Source organism: Trichechus manatus, unplaced genomic scaffold (genome assembly GCF_000243295.1).
Source record: "Trichechus manatus latirostris isolate Lorelei unplaced genomic scaffold, TriManLat1.0 scaffold00161, whole genome shotgun sequence".
Lineage (NCBI taxonomy): Eukaryota > Metazoa > Chordata > Mammalia > Sirenia > Trichechidae > Trichechus > Trichechus manatus.
The window spans coordinates 3,429,807-3,450,527 of NW_004444097.1; the positions used below are offsets into that span (position 1 = coordinate 3,429,807).

Consider the following 20,721-nt stretch of genomic DNA (forward strand, 5'->3'; position numbering starts at 1 on the left):
GACATTAAAATTTAAGTAATTTGCTGAAAAATCACAGAGTTAGGAAGTGGTGGAGCTGGGATTCCAACCCATGACCATCAGAATTCAAAGCTCAAACTTACCACCTTAATGCTATGCTGCCCCCACAGTACATACATACCCAAAGTATTAGGGGCCCAGTTCCTTCTTTTGAATCAGAGAATATAAACTCTACACATACAGAGAGAAACAGGGTGTCCTCAGTGATCCATACAAATAATCGGGCCTTTTTTCCACACTTGAAAATAAGTAACCAAACTCCTCTCAAGAGGGGCCATGTTAACTCTACCCAATGGCCACGTCTGCACGTGGAAGGTTTCCTGTGTCTGGAGCTGGCTTTGCCCAGATTCTAAACCGCAGGGCACAGAGCATGCCTAAGCAGGATGGACAGCTGCACTTACAAGCGCGTCACAGGGAAGAAATGCTCCCCTTTCAAAACAAGCAGATACTTAGTGCTTCTTGTGCCACTCTATTTCCTCTGCCCTCTGCTAGAATGAGCATCACATTTATCATTATTTGGGGGCGATTTATGCAACATCATCAACAAAAGCATTCTAACGTTAGTTCTACTGTACAGAACCGTAAGAAAAGAGTTTTTGTCTTCTGAAATTACACACATTCCTGACCAAACATAAATTTACCTAACAGTATTCCTAATGTGGGGAACCTAGGTATGGAGTGCTTTCTCCTGAGTTGTGTTTCCCAAACGTGGAAGGCCTGGACGCCACATGCTGCCCTCTGGCTCCCGTTGGTGCTCGAAGTGTGCTAAGTTAAGGTCAGAATCTTGCTAGGCTCAGCCCACATCATTTGGATACACTTAGAGTCACGTCAGTTGCTGAAGAGACAGCCTTAGAAACGGATTAGACCTGCCTTCTATTATCTAGATTCTTTGGTAAAATTTCATTCTCACCTCTAGGAACAAAAAAGGTAGAGGAAGCCACCCACTTGTGGTATTTGTGGTCTAGTATCAGTAACTAAGAAAACTTCTGGTAAACTATCACCTACTACAGATGATTATAATCACATGGTAATGGATTTGGGTAATTGTGAATAAAACTTCCTTTAAGCAGTCTTCCAAAAAAAAAAAAAAAAAGGTAGAGGAAGAAAAAAATAAGCAAATAGGAAAAATCAAAGTATTACTCTTCAATCAAACCACCCATTATTTGATACAAAATTTCCTTGGATAGTCTTCCAGCCTCCCCACCATCCCAAACATACTAGAAAGTCAAAGGGACCAAAATAATCAAACCCAGTCATACTGAACTGAAGAGATCTCTGGCTTTTATAACAGAATAAAGACTGGTTTTCTTGGTAATAAAGTTCATTGTTAAGGTTGTACTACTCTAAAACTTCGCTGGCTTGTTAAAGTTAAATGACTTTACTAACTTAGACACGGGGTTAATAGAGAAGCAAGACACTCATACATACACATTATATTTCCCTTTCCAGTGTTTTCATTCTTTATGACTGAAAGTAAAACACAGTATTATCGCTAATGTGGGATGTTATTACAATAGTATAGTATTTTACCATTTTTCTTTGAATAAATGGTTTTAAAGGTCTGTAATGTTTTTAACTATGGTTTAACTTTTTTTCTCCTACTGTTTTTTAATTGAGGTAAAATATATACAATAAATTTTTTTTTGCCATTTTAACCATTTTAAGTGTACAATTAAGTGATATTATTTACATTCACCATGTTGTGCAACCATCACCACTATTTCCAAAAAATCTTCATCACCTGAAACAGAAATTCAGTGCCCCTTAAATAAGAAAGTGTGGCTTAGTTTTCACTGGAATCCATCTTAGTTTTCTGTGGCTGCCATAACAAATTACCTCAAACTGAGTTCTTTAAAGCAATACAAATTTATTAGGTTAGAAGTCTGACAAGGTTCTCAGTAGGGTAAAATCAAGGTATGGGTCAGTCTGCACTTCCTTCTGAAGGCTCTAGGGGAGAATTCCTTTCCTCATTTTCTTCACCTTCAAGAGGCTGCCTGGAGCCCTGGTGGCACAGTGGTTGAGCACTCAGCTGCTAACCGGAAGGTTGGCAGTTCAAACCCACCAGGTACTCTGCGGAAGAAAGATACGGCAGTCTGCTTCCATGGAGAATACAGCCTTGGAAACCTTATGGGGCAGTTCTACTCTGTCCTATAAGGTCACTATGAATCAGCGTTAATTTGACGGCAATGGGTTTGTTTTTTTGTTTTTTTGGAGGGGAGGGGTAGTTTAGAGGCTGCCTAGCACTCTCTCTGGGTGTCGTAGACATTCTGTACTCCATTACTAACCTAAAGGTTGGTGGTTTGAATCCACCCGTGGAAGAAAGGATTTACAGGAAATAATCTTACAGAAATCTTAATCTTCTGTAAGATTATAGTCATTGAAAACACTATGAAGCACAGTTCTACCTTGAAGCACATGGGGTCACCAGGAGTCGGAGTCAATCGACTATACAGCAACAGGTTTGGTTTTTGGTAGAGGCTGCCTGCATTCCTTGGCCCATGGCCCCCTTCCTCAGTTTTCAAAGCCAACAATGATGCGTTGAGTCCTTCTGACATCACATCACTCTGACCTCATCTTTCGCCTCCCAACTTCACGTTTAAGGACCTTGTGATTACATTGGGTCCCACTAGATAATCCGAAATAATCTTCCTATCTCAAAGTCCTTATCACATAATTACTTAATCACAACTGCAAAGTCCCTTTTACCCTGTAACTTAACATAGTCACAAGCTTTGGTAAATAGGACATGGGTATCTTTGGGGAGCCATTATTTTGCTTAACGCAGAATCCAAATGTTTTTTGGTAGACCAGTTGTCTATTTTTTGTAATCAAGGATAATCAAGGATTTCCTTATCAAGAATTTATTTTCTGCCAACTTTTGATAGGAGGAATCGGTTTTGTTAAGTGAAGATCATTCGTGATTTGAATTTTGAGTGGATATTTGTATTACACTCACCTTATTTATATCATTATCTGAAAATCCAGGTTTACTTTGTCCATTGAAAACTTGCTTGCATAAGGTGGGACAGTCACAGACTGTAGTGCGTCTAGCGGAGGGTGACCTAAAGGAAAGGGGGCCTGGGTTTCATCTTAGAAGACTGAACAAAGGAACTCCCTGAGGAGAAAATTCTAAACAAACTCAAAGTATCAACTGCTTTTGTTCCCTCTTTAGGACTAGAGAAAACATATTCTAAAGGAACAGAGATAAAAGAAAGAGAGCCTTTCTTTCCCTTTCTAGATAATCTAATTCCATTGGGTGGGTGTAGAGAAGGCACAAGAGCCACTTCCAGCTACAAAGAGTTGCTGTGAAAAAGCATTGCCTCAAATGGCCTGCCCAGAGTCAATGGTGAAAGTTCCTGAGAGGAACCGAAGAGATGTTTAGCCAGGAGCTTGATGTCATAAGTATTGTAGAAAGATTCCTCTTCAATAGGTAGGAGGCTTGTTTTACAATTCCAAAGGGTCTTTGCAGCTTGAAAACTCTCTGTTCTAAAGATTTCAGTGATTATTCTGTTTACTTTGTAAAAGAGTCAATTGTTTTATGTGAAAATCTCTTAGTCAGAATTCAAGTTGATAGAATTAACAGAGCAAATGATTTAGTTACCCAGGATACGGAGCCCTTGAGGCATAGTGGTTAAGAGCTACGGCTGTTAACCAAAAAGGTCAACAGTTCAAAACCACCAGTGCTCCCTGGAAACCCTATGGGGCCGTTCTGCTTTGGCCTATAAGACCGATATGAGTCGGAATCGACATGATATGAGTCGGAATCGACTCGTCGACAAATGGTTTGTTTGTGTTTTTGACCCAGGATACAGTAGCACAAACGGTCAAGCCCCCCCACTACGATCTAAAAGGTTGGCAGTTTAAACCCACTCAGAGATGCCCTGGAAGACAGGCCTGGCGATCTGCTTCCAAAGGGTCACGGCCATGAAAACTCTATGGTGCACAGTTTTACTCTGCAACACATGGGATCACTATAAGTCAGAATCGACTGGATTTGGTTTTGTTTTGGTTTGGCTTTTACCCAGAATACATTTTTAAAAGGGATAAAAGAGAGAACAAACAAACAGAAAAGGCACCAACTCTTGGCTGCATTCTCAAATGTGAATGTCCATAGTTTAACTTTATATCAAAATCCTACAAGCAAGTTTCATATTAGTTCAGAAATTGGGGATTAAAAGTTATTTAAATCACTATTTTGCTTTACTTTCAGTGATGCGTTTGACTTTGAGATTGGCGTGGTCATAGTCAGAATCAGCCAAGGGTTTGACATCTCTCAGGTTCTTCAGGTACAAGGTATGTACTTCTTTTACTCAACCAACAAATACTGACTGAGCACCTACTCTGTGGCTGAGATTGTTCTAGGTGCTGGACGTACAGCAGTGAGCTACAGACAACCCCCAGCAATGGCGCGTACATTCCAGTGCTGACCCTGGCGTGTGCACCCCCTGCCCCCCAGTGCTTTCCCCACAACCAACACAAATGTCCTCTATCCTGCTAACCAGAAATGTAGAGTAACTCAAGGTAGCCATCAATTATTTTTCTTATCACAAAAACACAAAGCCAGCATCACTGAAAATAAACACCTTCGGTAAAATAATCTGCCAAATTAATTCTTGCAAGAAGTTTCAGAAAATGAAGATTAATTTTTACCTCAGAAAAACCTGCACTTTGTTTTTTAGAGTCTGGGATCTGGTTTGTAGCTGACATGGAAATGAGCCTGAATGTCTCATGCTGTGAATCACTAATCTAAGCAGGAGGCAGAAACGTTAATTCAGATTAGTGACTCTGCTTCTTCCCAGCAGAGGGTTTGGTATACCTGTTTAGTCTTAGAATTTAAACATATTCTCTGTGTAGAAATAACGGCCACATCTAAAAAGTCACTGAAGACTAGGCTAGTACACCAAGCCATGACTTCTGTCCTCATCTAAACTTTACAACAGGGCCAAAGAAATGCGAATTCCACTGAAGACATAACACTGAGATTGATTTCTGTGTTGATTTCTTTATTCTGACAGATATTTTTTGGGGTGCCTACTATGTATCAGTCAGCTCTGGTGGTGCAGTGGTTAAACTCCCAGCTGCTAACCAAAAGGTCGGCAGTTTGAACCCACTAGCAGCTCCACAGAAGACCTGGTGATTTGCTCCCATAAAGATTACAGCCTAGGAAACCCTATGGGGCAGGTCTGCTCTGTCCTTTCTATGAGCTGCAATCAACTCCGTGGCACACAACAACAACTGTGTATCAAAGGAGCTCTGGTGACTCAATGGTTAAACGCTAGGCTGCTAGCCGAAAGGTGGATGGTTCGAACCCATCCAGCAGCTTCATGGGAAAAAGAACTGGCAATCTGCTCCCATAAAGATTATAGCCTAGAAAATTCTATGAGGCAGTTCTCCTCTGTCACATGGGATTGCTATGAGCTGAAAATCAACTCAACGGTACCTAACAACAACAACAGGTGCTGGGCAGACTACGCTTAAAGAGTCTATCTGTACCTTCAAGGTACTCAGAGCCTGGTAAGGAAAATGGATATATCATTAGCGTGATAATAGGTACAGGTAGGGTATTATGGGAAAGAGAGAAGAGGAACTTAACTCCAAGAGGGCTTCCTGGCAGAAATTACCCTTGAATTGCGTTTAGTGGATAAGTAGGGGTTAAGTAGGTTTTTACATTTCCTAGGTCTGCTGTAACAAATTACCACACACTGGGTGGCTGAAAACCGTGGAAATTTATTCTCTCGCACTTCTGGGGGCCAAAAGTCTGAATTCACGGTTTCAGCAGGTCCATCCTCTCTCTGATGGCTCTAGCGGAAGATCTTTTTTTGTCTTTTCCAATTTCTGGTAGAACCAGGCATTCCTTGGTTTGTGGCAGTATAACTCCAATTGCTGCCTCTGTCTTTATATGGCCAGCTTCCCTCTGTATCTGTCTGTCTGTGTCTCTTCTCTTTTTATAAGGACACCAGTCATACGGGATTAGGGCCACCATACTCCAGTATGAACTGATACTAATTTAACGAATTATATCTGCAAAGACCCTATTTCCAAATATGGTCACATTCCAAGGTACTAGGAATTAGGACTTTAACATATCTTTTTGGGAGACATAATTCAACTGTAACACTAAGCAATGTTAGGGGAGAGAAAAAGGAGGTGGGAGTGTGGGGAATGGCATTCCTGGCAAAGAGGAGAGCATTAACAAAGGCTTGAAGATATGGAAGCATGGAGAAAGGGGTATATGGGCAACCGAAAGCAGATTAGTGTCATCGAAATGAAATGTAGGAAGCAGAGAATAGCGAAATACAAGATTGCCGATATAAGGAGGAGCCAGATTACAATCGTCTCTTTTGCCATATTAAAAAGCTTGGACCATATTCTGTAGACAATGAGGAACCACTGAAGGGATTTAAGTGCAGGAGAAAGTGGTCAAATCTGGGTTTCAGATCACATACTCTTTCAGTTCTATTGGGCGTGGTCTCAAAAAGATCTAGAATGGAAACACGGAGACAAGTCAAAAGATTGTTACAATAATCAAAGCAAGAGAAGGTGCCAGCCTGAACTGGGGCTATCTCAGTAGGAATGGAGAGAAAAGGACAGAATTTGGAAGTACTTAGGAGGTACAAAGGGCAGCATTTGGGGGCTGATTGGATGTGCGGGATAAGGGAGAGGGAGGAGTGAAGAAAGATTGTTTGGCTGATTAGATGAATGGTAGAACCACCAATGGAAATAGGAAATGCAAGAGGAAGAGTAGGTTTAATAAGGAGAAGCCTGGCTCAATTAAAAAAAAAAAAAACTCTGGTGGGAAATCTTACTGGAGATGACCAATAGGTGGTTAGATATTGAGTCTTAGTCTTAAAGGAGAAGTCTGAGTTGGAGATATGTATTTAGGAGACATCATAATTAAAGTGAAAATTGAAACTGTGGCACTTGACAAAATAACCTAAAGAACATATACAGTCGTGAGTCCAAAGCACAGGAGAAGGACCTCAAAGAAGAGGGAGCAAAGGAGTTGTCAGAAAGGTAAGGAAACCAGGAGTCTATGGTGTCATGGAAACCATGAGAGCAGAGTGCTCAAAATGGGAACAATAACCAACATTGTCAATAACAGCAGAAAATTTCAGTAAAGTAATAAATGAAATGTTCCTTGGAATTGATCACTGACATCACACAAATAATCTTAGAGCAATTTCTGTTAGAGCAGTGTTGACAGAATCCAGATTGCAGTGGGTTGAGGAGAGAATATGAGCCAATGAATCAGAGAATATAAATGTCACCAACCACTTTGAGGAGTCTGGATCCTACAGAGAGGAATGAGATTGAGATTTACTACAGGACACCTATAGACTTTAGAATGGGAGACACAGATATATTTCCAGACTGAGGAAATGAGCTTGACCAAGTGGGAGAGACTGAAGATGCAGGCAAAGAAATGGGTGGCCCACAGAGTAAGATCCTTGAGGAACAAGGAGTAATCAAGGGAAGGGTGTGGCTAGCCTGAAAGAGAAGAAAAGCACTTCATCTTCTAAAACTGATGCAAAGGAGGTGAGTATTGGTGATGCTATACATGGATTTGTAAGAGTAGGGTAGTCAGTTGAGGAAGATCATGCAAAATAGTCTAAGTTCTCTCTTTGAATTTGGAGCAATGGTTTATCTCTAAAAGCAAGAGAGACATGGTTTAATTGAGGATGAGAAGGCACTAATGAGAGTTAAAAACAGGCATGATGGGACATGAAAATTAACCAACTGATCAGCATACAACACTTATGGTTGTCCAGTTTTCTCCAGCAGCATTTGGCCACCCGTAAGGGAAGAAGGGGATCAGTGCTTCACTGGGGGGATTCAGGAGAAAGAAGTGTATAAAGGATTGGAGAGTGCTGGTGCTGGGGAGGGGGGGGGATCCAGCTTCCATTTGGCTCTTTCGTGATTGTATCCACCATAACAGAGGGAATATGAGTGAATTAGGTTAATTTTTTGATGCAGCCATTCTGGTGGATTTTGGAGGAGGTAGAAAAAGAAGAAGCTAGAGGTCGAGAATTTGTACAGGACAGAGAGCCCCTATTTGATTTTGTATACTCTATGGTTATGTATGAAGAGCTTTAAAAAATAAAACTGGGAGTAAACTCCACCCTGTCCAAAATTGTTGCATAAAGGGTATCTTTGGTGCCTCCAGCTTCCCTTTCCTAGGCCCCTTTTCTCTTTCATGTAGCTTTTACAGCTCCAGATCAGGTAAACTAATTCCCACTCATTATTCATGATTAATTTTTTATTTCCTCCTAGTAGAACTTAATCAATTTATAATAAAACCTAACATTCTTGAGCATTTATGTGCCAAGTATTATGCTTCATGTTCACGTACAATATACCATTTTTCTTCCCAACTACCCTATGAGGAAAGACCATTATTATCCCCATTTTACAGCTGACAAAACTGAGGTTTACCCAAGACTTGCAAGCTAGTTAGTAATTGGTAGAGCTGGAATTCAAACCTATTTCTCTTTGGTTATTGTTTGGTTTTGTGCTTTAGGTGAAAGTTTACAGAGCAAATTAGTTTCTCATTAAACAGTTAACACACGAACTATTTCGTGACATTGGTTGCCAACCCCGCAATGTGTCAACACTCTCCCCTCCTCCACCCCGGGTTCCCTGTTTCCATTCATCCAGTTTTCCTGTCCTTTTCTGCCTTCTCATCTTCGCTTTTGCGTTGGTGTGCCCATTCGTCTCGTATACAATGTATTTTCCTCACGTGTGTAATTGTTGGCCCTATGGACCTGTCTAATCTTTGGCTGAAGGGTGAACCTCAGAAGTGACTTCAGTACTGAATTAAAAGGGTGTCTGGGGGCCATACTCTCAGGGTTTCTGCGGTCTCTGTCAGACCAGCAAGCCTGGTCTTTGTGTGTGTGAATTTGAGTTTTGTTCTACATTTTTCTTCTGCTCTGTCTAGGACCCTCTATTGTGATCCCTGCCAGAGCAGTCGGTGGTGGTAACCGGGCACCATCTAGTTGTTCTGGGCTCAGTCTGGTGGAAGTTGTGGTAGTTGTGGTCAATTATCTTTTCCTTGTGTCTTTGATTTTCTTCATTCTCCTTTGCTCCTGCCAGGATGGGCCAGTAGATGTATCTTAGATGGCCGCTCAAAGGCTTTTAAGATTCCAGATGCTACTCACCACAGTCGGATGTAGAACATTTTCTTTATACAGTATGTTATGCCAATTGAGCTAGATGTCCCCCTAGACCACGGTCCCCAGCCCTAGGCCCAGTGGCCTGTTCCCTCAGGGCATTTGGGTGTGTCTGTGAAGCTTCTATGACTTTGCCCTCGTTGAATTGTGCTGACTTCCCCAGTATTGTGTACTGTCTTACCCTTCACACAAGTTACTACTTATCTACTAATCTAGTTAGTAATTTTCTCTCCCCACCCTCCCCTCGTTTGTTACTGTCAAAGATTGTTTCTTTCTGTGTGGAAACATTTTCATGTGTTTTTCTAATAGTGGTCTCATACGGTATTTGTCCTCTTGTGATTGACTTATTTCACTCAGCCTAATGCCCTCGAGATTCATCCATACTGTGAGATGTTTCACAGATGTATCCTTGTTCTTTATCATTGTGTAGTACTCCATTGTGTGCATGTACCATAGTTTCTTTATCCATTCATCTGTTGATGGACACTTAGGTTGTTTCCATCTTTTTGCTATTATGAATAATGCTGCAATGACGTGGGTGTGCATATGTCTATTCATGTGATGGCTCTTATTTCTCTAGAATATATTCCTAGGAGTGGGGTTGCTGGATTGTATGGTATTTCCATTTCTAGTTTTTTTAAGGAAGCACCGTATCTTTTTCCAAAATGATTGCACCCTTTTGCATTCCCGCCAGCTAGTGCATAAGAGTTCCAATCTCCCTGCAGCCTCTCCAACATTTGTTATTTTCTGTTTTTTTTTTTTTGATTCGTACCAGTAATGTTGGGGTAAGATGGTATCTCATTGTAGTTTTGATGTGCATTTCTCTAATGGCTAGAGATGGCGAGCACTTTCTCATGTGTCTGTTAGCCAAATGAATGTCTTCTTTGGTGAAGTGTGTGTTCATATCCTTTTTCCATTTTTTAATTGCATTATTTGTCTTTTTATTGTAGAGGTGTTGGATTTTCCTATAGACTTTAGAGATTAGACCTTTGTCGGATTTGTCATAGCGAATTATTTTCCCTCTGTTTGTAGGTTCTCTTTTTACTCCTTTGGTGAAGTCTTTTGATGAGCGTAAGTGTTTCATTTTTAGATGATCCCATTTATCTAGCCCATTTTCTGGTGTTTGTGTATTGTTAATTATGGTTTGTATGCTGTTTATGCCCTATATTAGGGCCCCTAATGTTGACCCTGTTTTTTTCTTCCATGATCTTTATAGTTTGTGGTTTTATATTTAGGTCTTTGATTCATTTTGAACTAGTTTTTGTGTATGGTGTGAGGTATGGGTCCTGTTTCATTTTTTTACAGATGGACATCCAGTTTTGCCAGCACCATTTGTTAAAAAGACTGTCTTTGCCCCATTTAACGGACTTTGGGCCTTTGTCAAAGATCAGGTGGCCGTAGGTGGATGGATTTACATCTGGGTTCTCCATTCTGTTCCATTGGTCAATGTGTCTGCAATTGTACCAGTACCAGACTGTTTTGACTACCATAGCTGTAGAGTAGGTTCCAAGGTCAGGGAGTACGAGGCCTCCTATTTTGTTCTTCTTCTTTAATACTGCTTTACTTATCCAAGACCTCTTTCCTTTCAATATAAAGTTAATGATTAGTTTTTCAAACCTGTATCTCTTGGAGCCAGAACCTACTATTCTACCTTCTTTAAAAAGAGAACTAGACAGGGCAATGAATTACATAATGCTGGCAGTGGTGAAATCTGAGATATGGGAATGGGACAAAGCTATTTCCATGTATTCCTTAAAACGCCCAGTGTAGGTGCTGCCTATCTCTGGTAGATTGCCACTTTGAAGGCCATTACAAGATGCAAATATTAAGAGACTGTTCCGCTGCCAGCTTTCTAGGTTTACTTTAAGTTTTCAGCCTTTTTGCTGTAGTATTTTTCCATCTAAAAACTGAGACTACAAAATGCAATTTGTATTTAGATTACACATTTGCTTTGTATGTTATGTTAATCTCTTCAAGCTGAAAGATGTGATGTGGCTGAAAAATATTGCCCCTGCCCATCGTTACTCCATCTGCCGAAATGCACTATCAGTTTAGTTCTGCAAAGCAATACAGCAACCAAATTCTGTAGTATTTCTGAAAGAATCCTGACAGTGAACTGCATCCCCTTTTAATTTCCTAGGAGACATAGCCTATTTAAATCAACTTTGATGTTTGAAATATTTCTGCTTCTTAGACAAGAAAGGGAAAATACAGTGACATGCTAATAAAATAATTATAAGTACCAAATATCTAGGGTAAACAAACAAACAAAAAAAAAAGTTTACACAAATACACGAAGAACATGTAGGGGAAAAAAAGACAACAGCATAATGATAGAAATTAACTGTATGCTACATTTCCATGCACTGTTTTGAGGTTTATGTAATCGATGACAAAAACCTTGTATGAGACTTTGAATTGGAAGACAGAAGCCTGTGTTTCATTATATTACACTGTAAGATGGGGCTTAATAAGAGCCTGATAAATCTTAAGTATTGCGTTATACTATGTTAATGATCATCTTCATAGCTTTTCCAACACAGGGGCCACAGTGTCATCACAGATTATAATTCAAAGGAAATATTGGCAAATCAGAGTGCCCATCTACCGTAGTTAACAAAGCAGTGAATAGAAGTCAGTTTTATAGGTAATTTACCAGCTAATGACTATTATTTCTAAACTCTGTCACAGGCTTAGGTGAGGAGAATAACTTTTTACGTAAATAAGATCAATGCTCATAACGTTGTAAATTACACACTGCAGCAACTCATTCGTACTGATGGCTGATAGTTTCTCTTAATAAATTAATTTATTGCCCAACAACACACAAAAAAAATGCTGTATTGCATATTGTTCACTTCCCAGGGATATTTAGCAAGTTTGCCAACTACAACCAAGAGTCCAAATTATACTGGTAGGAAATAAAGTGATGCAATGTGATTTGCAATATATTGTGGTCATGTATTCTGTGTACATACTGCACAATTTATGAGCATCTCAGAGTATGGGGTTACTGCTGCGTCTGATGGAGTAGCTCAGCAAAATAAAGACAGATGGCAGTGTAGTAAATAATTACTTGATTGGAAGGCAACCACTGCAGGATTGCTTCCTGCCTTCAATTCAACTAGGCTTCACCTGGGGCAGAGCGCGTTGATTCGTATGAGCAGTTACAGCTTTGAGTTGATTGACCAAGGAAAGAATCATAATTTAATAATTAATAAAGAGAAGGGATGCTGTGAAATGGGAGGGCATTCAATTCCTCAGTGGGTTTCCCTGCTTTCCCTTCTGTTGTCAGATAATTTACTGCTCTCTATCCTTGAGAGTCAAGGCCAATTGTCATTTGTAGACTCCTGCCTATTTCTTTTTGTTTTTATTGTGCTTTAGGTGAAATGTTACAGCTCAAGTTAATTTGTTCTTCAAAAATTAATACACATATAGTTTTGTGACATTGGTTTCAATCCTCATGATGTGACAACACGCTCCTCCTTCCACTTTGGATTCCCTTTGTCCATTTGTCCAGTGCCTGACCCTTCCTGCCTTCTCATCCTGCTTTTGGACAGGAGGTGCCCGTTTGATCTCATATACTTAATTGAACTAAGAAACACTTTCTTCATGTGTGTTATTTTTGTTTTAAGGCCTGTCTAATCTTTGTCTGAAAAGTAGGCTTCAGGAATGGTGTCAGTTCTGGGTTAGCAGAGCATCCAGAAGCCATAGTCTAAGGGGTTCCTCCAGTCTCTGTAAGTCTGGTCTCCTGCCTATTTCTAAAAGACACCTTTAGAAAAGAGACTGGGAATAGAACGTTGAAAACAATCTCAACCAAATTGAATTTCAAGATATAGTCCCTCCAACTGATTACCACAGAACCAATTTATAAAGCACTTGAAAATATAGTAACTACTATTCAGAAGGTTTTGGCATTTCCATGAAGATGTGGCCCAGGATTCGCTCTTTGTTCTCACTATGGGAATTGTTTGGGGGTTAGAGATGAAGAAATGTGTTAGAAACCCCCTTCAACTGATAGAACCTACAGATCTGATTTTCTCTTCCACTGTTGGTACCTCTTGGATTCTCTTAAAATCTTGGGAAGAGAGAAGAGGAGGCTTTTATGCTCTTGATCCTACTCTTGGCTCTTCACTCTTGCTCTCTCCGGCAACGTGGCTTTATCAACCATGATATGCTATGAAATCATCTAACATGGAAGATTTCAATTTCCTGTGGTCTAGCACTATGAAAAGTTCCCTGGGTGGCCTAAAGGTTGGTAGTGCAAACCCACCTAGAGGAAGAAAGGCCAGGTGATCTGCTTATGAAAGATTACAGCCGAGAAAACTCTATGGAGCACTTCAACTCTGTAACACATGAGGTCGCCAGGAGTCGTAGGCAACTCCACGGCAATGGGTTTGGGTTTTTTGTTTGTTTTTAGCCCAGGTGGTGGCCCTTTCTAGGATAAGGACCCTTCTTCCCCACTGGCCTCTCACTCTTCTGATTAATCCCACTTGTCCTACTTTCTACCTACTGTAGCCTGGTCTGTACCACCAGTACTTCTTAGCCCCACTTTTCATAACTTTGCATGCGCTCGACATTAACTTCACTTCTTTCAAACATTGTCTGCTATACCTACCTCTCCACACACACACTTCTCCCTCCCCCCATCCCTGACAACCTTCGCTTGGCTTTCATCCTTTGTAAAGAGAATACTTTCAAAAGTATTGAACCGTATGGAACAAAATTGACCTGTTCTTTTATTTATTTCAACAAACTATTCTTGAGTGTATATTATGTACAAATGCTGTGCCAGGCACTAGCAGGGAGGGGTGGTATGACTAAGAATGTGGGTGAAAGTATATGAAGTCAAGTATCTGCTTTGGAATCAGACAGACCTGGGTTCAAATCTGACCTTTGGTACTTTTTGGCTGTGTGACCTTGGTTAAATTACTTATCCTCTCCGTGTTTCACTTTTCACATTGTCAGGAGTGAATAATTTCACATCTACCTCACAGATTTGTCCTTTTGGATTAAAAGATATGATGGCTGCAAAATGTTTGGCATTAAACTTAGCACAAAGTAAACACTTAAATGGCCATAATGAAATATGACATGAGGCCTGCCCTCTGGGAATTTGTAGGCTGGTGGCAATAAAATGGACATATATCTAAAAACTCTGCTCCGCATCAGACATTTATAGTTACTGGAATTTACTGAAGGTGTAAGCAGAGTGTTGTGGAAATGTAGAAGAGATTAATTTCAATTGAGGGATTTCAGAATGGTTTCTTGAAAAAGTGCAGACTGGGTATTCCTTTAACAGGTAGATTCCGGCAGTCAGGGCATATTGCTGAAGAAGGACGATAAAGAGGAATTGAAAGCAGAACACTTGGATCACTAGCTACAACCTTGGGAAAATCACTTGAACTTCCCCAGCCCAAGTTTCCTTATTGGTAAAATAGGGAGAGCAATACAAGATCTTCCTGCATCCAGCATTGATGTCGGGATCCAATGAGATACTATGTAGTCGTGGGTAGTGGTGGTCATAGCAGGGATGGGATGAATAATTTCTATTGTCAGCCTATTGGAAATCAGTCTATGCCTATACACCCACACTTCCTTGCCTTGTTCCCCTTGTGGCTAATGGTACACTTTAAAAAAAAAATAATTTATTGAGATGAAATCCACGTAACAAAAATTAGCCATATTAAAGTAAACAATTCACAGGCACTGGGTGTAACCACCACCTCTATCTCATTCCAAAACATCTCTATCACTTCAAAGTAAAACCCTTCACCCGTTAAGCAGTCACTCCCCATTTCCTCCTTCCTCCAGCCCCTGGCAACCACTAATGCATTCTAACTCTATAGATTTATCTATTCTGGATGTGTCATATAAATGGACTCATACAATATGTGACCTTTTGTGTCTGGCTTCTTTCATGTAGCATAATGTTTTGGGGGTTCAACTGTGTTGCAGCATCTATTAGTACTTTATTCCCTTTGTGGCTGAATAATATTCCATTGTGTGGCTATGCCAGGACTTGTTTATCCATTCATTTGTTGATGGACATCTGGGTTGTTTCCATCTTTTGGCTATTGTCTTAGACAAGTGGTATTTCTGTTATAGCAGCATTTAGATAACTAAGTCTTTAACAAACAGAAATGTATTCTCTCACATTTTAGAAGGCTAGAAGTCCAAATTCAGGGGAGTGGCTTCAAGAGAAGGCTTTCTCTCTCTGTCGGCTCTGGGGGAAGGTCCTTGTCATCAATCTTTCTCTGGTCTAGGAGCTTCTCAGTGCAGAGACCCTGGGTCCAAAGGACACACTCCACTTCTGGCTCTTCTTGTTTGGTGGTAATGTGGTCCCTTTCCCTTCTGCTTGCTTCTCTCTTTTATATCCCAAAAGAGATTGACTCAAAATACAATCTAATCCTATAGATTATGTCCTGCCTCATTAACATAATGGCCTCTAATCCTGCCTCATTAACATCATACGGGTTAGGATTTACAACACGTAGGATTATCAGATCACAAAATGACAACCACACAACACTGGGAATCATGGCCTAGCCAAGTTGGCACACATTTTTGGGAGACACAATTCAATCTATAACAGCTATTGTAGAAATAGTGCTGCTATGAACCTGTGTGTGCATATACTTGTTTGAGGACCTATTTTCTGTTCTTTGGGTATATTCCTGGCAGTGAAATTGCAGAACCATTAAGGGTACACTTTTTTAAGTCAGCTGGCTAGCACTCCTGTTGAAAGAAATGTTTTGACAAAGTCTGCTGTTGATTTCCCATGCAAACAGTGGCAAGCAGTACGCCGGATAGATAATTAAGAACAGCTACTCAAAACATGACTTCTGCTTAGCGCTGAAATGAGGGAAGGAGGGAGCGCACAGAAGGAGGCCTTAGAACACCTACAAAGTGAATAATTAAGAATTAACTCTAATAAGAACTTGCAAAATCCCTGTACAAGTGGTGATTACATCACTCTGGATCTGAAAAGCCAAGGTATAAAGCAAGCAGATTTGGAATAGAGTCTCTGACAGCCTATATCTCTCTTATTTTTGAGGGAACTGCTGAATCTGAATCATTCAAGCAAGACCTGGTTTTGTCTCTCAGGCCTGGGATTTTGCAGGTTCCTTGGCTGTGGATGGGCTGTGTACGTACCTTCATGCAGATTGTGGGAGCAGCTCCTGGTTTGCTCAACCAGCTGACTATTACAAAGAAGGGTTATATTTTGCCTCCTCTGTCCAAACTAGAGGATACAGAGCATAGTAATTAGTGGCTAATCACAGGGCATGCCAGAGTCTGCCAAAAAAAGAAAAGAGAAAGAATCTCCTCCCCAGGGCAGTTCCTACAGTTGCCCCCAAATTGCTTCTAGGTGACTGCAAAGAGCAGATTACCCCACAGCTGGCTGCCTGCAATACCCTAGGAGGGTGGATAAGAGCAGGGGGCATTGAAGACAAACTCTAGTGGCTGCTCAGCGGCAGCCCACCCCCCACATACTCGTATCTTTAGGGTCTTCCCTTTAAAACTACATGTTTTGGTGGCCATATTTGGGGGGATTAACTTAGCATTACACCATGTGCCTGAGACTGTTTAGGTTCATTTGAAGATGAAGAGCTGGAGGTTAATGAAGCCACTCCAAAATAATAGTAATAAGCCAAAAGAAGAAGGTCTTCATAGTAGGAAGCATACAGGATTTGGAGTCAAGCAGACCTCTTTGCACTTGTACCCTGTTCCTTGCTGAGCAGGAGGTGGTTGTGGTTCAGTGGCAGAATTCTCGCCTTCCATGCAAGAGGCCCGGCTTCATTTCCCAGCCAACGCACCTCATGCGCAGCTACTACCCATCTGTCAGTGAAGGCTCGTATGTTGCTATAATGCTAACCAGGTTTCAGCAAAGCTTCTCGACTAAGAGTAGGAAGAAAGGCCTGGTGATCCACTTTCAAAAAAATCAGTCAATGAAAACCCTACGGATCACAATGGTTCAATCCCATTGTGTATGGGGTGGCCATGAGTCGAGGGCAACTCGACAGCAGCTAACAACACCTGCTGGGTGACATCAGACAAGTTACTTAACCTCGCTGAGCCTCAGTTTCTTCATTAACAAGATGAGGATAATAATAGTAACTATTATTTGTTTGCGAAGGGATAAAATGCAGCATAGTCCCTGGCATTCAGAGTGTGCAGTCAATAATGACTGCTAAATAACTCCCAGGATTCTCAAAGTATTCACTTTGCTTGGCACAACACAGCCCATTTCCAGAGTTGCATAAATACACTACCCGCAGAAGCATTTGTTTTGTTCTTTAAAGAGCTGCAAAGCGCTCAGCCGAAACTATTGTTTGTTCTCTTTCCAAAGCTAGGAAGGTGGAAAAGGGGGAGGGTTACAATTTTCCATTTCACAGATAGGAAATTTGAGGCTTCGAAAAAGTAGATGACTTGCCTCACGTCACATAAAGCCAGCAGCAGAGCTCGCATCGGTGACGACCTGCGTGCGATGCAGCTGTGTTCACCTTTCCAGAGTCAGTGGTGAGCCACTCATGCCTGAGCTTTACTACCGCCAGTCTAATGGCTCAGATTTTCTACAGCTGCTGGTCTTGAGCATCTTTGACGCTTTGGGGAAATCACGTGGGTGATCTGACCTTAAATCTCATGCCACTGGCAAAAGATTAATTGCTAAGACCCGGAAAGGGGCCAGACAATTCTGTGTAGCTGGATAGCAACACGGTCTAGGGATGCGACTGTCCTGGCAGATTTAGTTAGTACATAATTGATATATCTAGAGTTTGTGTAGCCTTGCTTCACAGATAGATAAGGCAACAGGTTCCAAGGGTTGACATTCACAAAAGTCTTACCAGTGTTTTGTATCACTGAATCTAATTTTCTACTCTCTTCCTCGCAACTGCTCACTTTCTAAGGCTCTGTTCTCAGGAGCCAAAGGTGATGGAGTCTAACAAGAATGCCACCTTGCCCAGTGGAGGCAAGAAGGCCCATCAGCTTGGTGCAGTCACATGACTCATTTTTAAGTCTTATTAGCCCTGCGTCCAACGTGGGTTGGAAGGTTCCTGAGTGGTACAAATGGTTTGCCCTCGACTACTAACCAATATGTTGGCAGTTTGCACGAACCCACTCAGCGGTACCACAAAAGAAAGACCTGGTGATCTGCTTCCATAAAGATTACAGCCAAGGAAACCTAATGGAGCATTTCTAGTCTGTAACACATGGGGTCTCCATGAGTCAGAATCAATTCAATGGAAATGGGTGTGGTTTTTGGTTTAATGTGGGTTGAGTTCAGAGAGGGATTCACTGCATTCCATAGCAGTTAGGAATTTTTTGTCACCATCAGAATCCAGGAAAGATAAGAGGCAGCCAGAAGCAACAGAAAAACTTGGAGAGAGGGCCTAACCTGGACAGGAAATCTTTTTCTTTTTCTTTTTTGGCTTTAACAAACAAATTTATTTTCTCACAGTTTTTGGAGCTTTTTTCCTAATTCTTTTTTTTTTTTTTTAATTCTATTTTAGTTGAAGGTTTACAGAGCAAATTAATTTCTCATTAAATAACACACATATTGTTCTGTGACATTAGTTGCCGACCCCATGACATGTTAACACTCTCACCCTCTTGACCTTGGGTTTCCCATTACCAGCTTTCCTGGACAGGAAATCTTGCTCAGCTACTCTCGTTCCAGAGGCCAGTGTTATGAGACCCCTTGTAACAAGCTGAACCCTGACAGACACACAGAAACTTCAGCACTTATTTCTTTGGGTTTGGTCACCCACTCCAGACCCACTTGGCTGCTTATCAGAAGGAATTGTTGGTGGATATTTTTCTCTGTAATTCGTATTTGGAACCCATAGAGTTTATCACACGGTTTGGTTATCTTTCTTTAATTCCTGCTCTCTGGTTTTATGTTTTGATTCAGCAGGCCTTGTTGAGTGCCTAATACACACCCAGTGCACTTCTATAATTTTGTCACTTCCAGTTGTGAAATAGCGGACCCAGTAGATTATGTCAGTAAATCAGTGGCTTACAGTGTACAAGATCTTACGTACAGTAATCTGCTTTTTGTTCGTTTTTGGTTTTTGCTGACAGTGAATAAAGATGACATTAAATACCTCCCTTATCCTCACAAATAAAGACCTAGTGATTTCACGTATTTTCTTAACACACGGAGCTATTTTTCTATAGCTACTTGTTACCTTCTGAGTATAATTTACTGAAATACATTACTTTTTCATAATCCTTTACAAAAATCATATCATTTGTAATCATCTTATTGCACATATAAACACTATTTTTAATATTAAAACATTTTATAAGATTGTTCCTGGAACCTTTGTTACTTGAGGTAAGTAAGTGATTTTTTTTCTGCTTCTCAGAAGAATTAGAGAAATTAGAACAGGACAGACTGGCAGTGGAAGCCACTATCAAGGACAATGAAAGTGAAGAAGGAAGCGGACGCATCCGGGGCCTGTTTAAAAAAGCTGGCAGGTTGAACATTACTAAACCAGCCCCTAAGAAAGGTAAGTGCTTTTAAATTTTTACAAGAAAGATTACGGCATGAGCAAGTCCTTGGGCGTCTTTAGACGTCAAAAGCCAACAAGTCAGTGAGTTTACGTTAACGGTGATGGGATGTTTTGGAAAAGGATAGCGAGAATAGGGGCACGATATGAAAAACGTATACAATCTCATTGAAGTGTAAATGTGGAAGTCGTGTTGGTGAATGTTTTGGTGTGTATATTTTCAAAACCACACACACAAAGTTAACATACAAGATGTTGGGAGCATCGAGTGGAGCGAGGGACTGAAAGACGTTTCTTTTGAGAAGGTAGGATGGGTAGAAGATAGAGGCTGTTTGTTGTCCTTAAGCAGCATCATTAAGTATTTTGACTTTACTGTCTTACTGTAAACCTGTATTATAAAATAAGAGTTTTGCTTTTAGTCATACGGTGCTTAAGTAAATTGAGTGCCATAAAATAAGAAATTTCTTATTTAAGAGCAAAAGGGGGTAAAAATTTACGAGCCAATATCCAAACTGCTTAATCCCGTCCCCATCAGACATTTCAGGGGACTAAATGTTGACTTCAAAAACAAAAATTCAAACCCATTGCTGTCGAGTCGATTCCCACTCGTAGCGACCCTATAGGACAGAGAAGAGCTGCCCCACAGGGTTTCCAAAGAGTGGCTGGTAGATTTGATCTGCCGACCTAGCAGCCGAGCTCTTAACCACTGCGGCCCCAGGGCTCCGAATGTTGACTACGACAGGTAAATGGGGGATCCAGCTAGAACCCCAATTTTCAAAAAAGTGTCATTACCACAGACCAGAATGCTGGAGTTGGAACTTCACTGTTGCGAATCACTGTAGATTTCAGCTGAGTGACACATATCTGTGAATGTCCGGTGTACATCCTCGGGACGAGGACCAAAGGATGGGAGAGCTTTACTTGTGTATTTGTATAAGTTTTATAAGGTTGATTCAAACATCTGATTCTTTAAAAATTGCTTTCTTTCCAGAAACACTGCAGGTTTGAGTTTAATGCGGGGG

At 40.8% G+C, this 20,721-nt stretch overlaps 1 protein-coding gene across 2 annotated transcripts in view; it reads left to right on the forward strand.

The window, feature by feature from the left end:
* Positions 1-20,721, forward strand: part of SLC12A1 (solute carrier family 12 member 1) — a 95,727-nt gene that overhangs the window by 59,911 nt on the left and 15,095 nt on the right. For both annotated transcript variants that reach the window (XM_004386293.1, XM_004386294.1), the window contains exons 20-21: positions 4,229-4,311; positions 19,556-19,699. In XM_004386293.1, the coding sequence (XP_004386350.1) occupies positions 4,229-4,311; positions 19,556-19,699 (227 nt within the window). The remainder of the gene's footprint in view (positions 1-4,228; positions 4,312-19,555; positions 19,700-20,721) is intronic.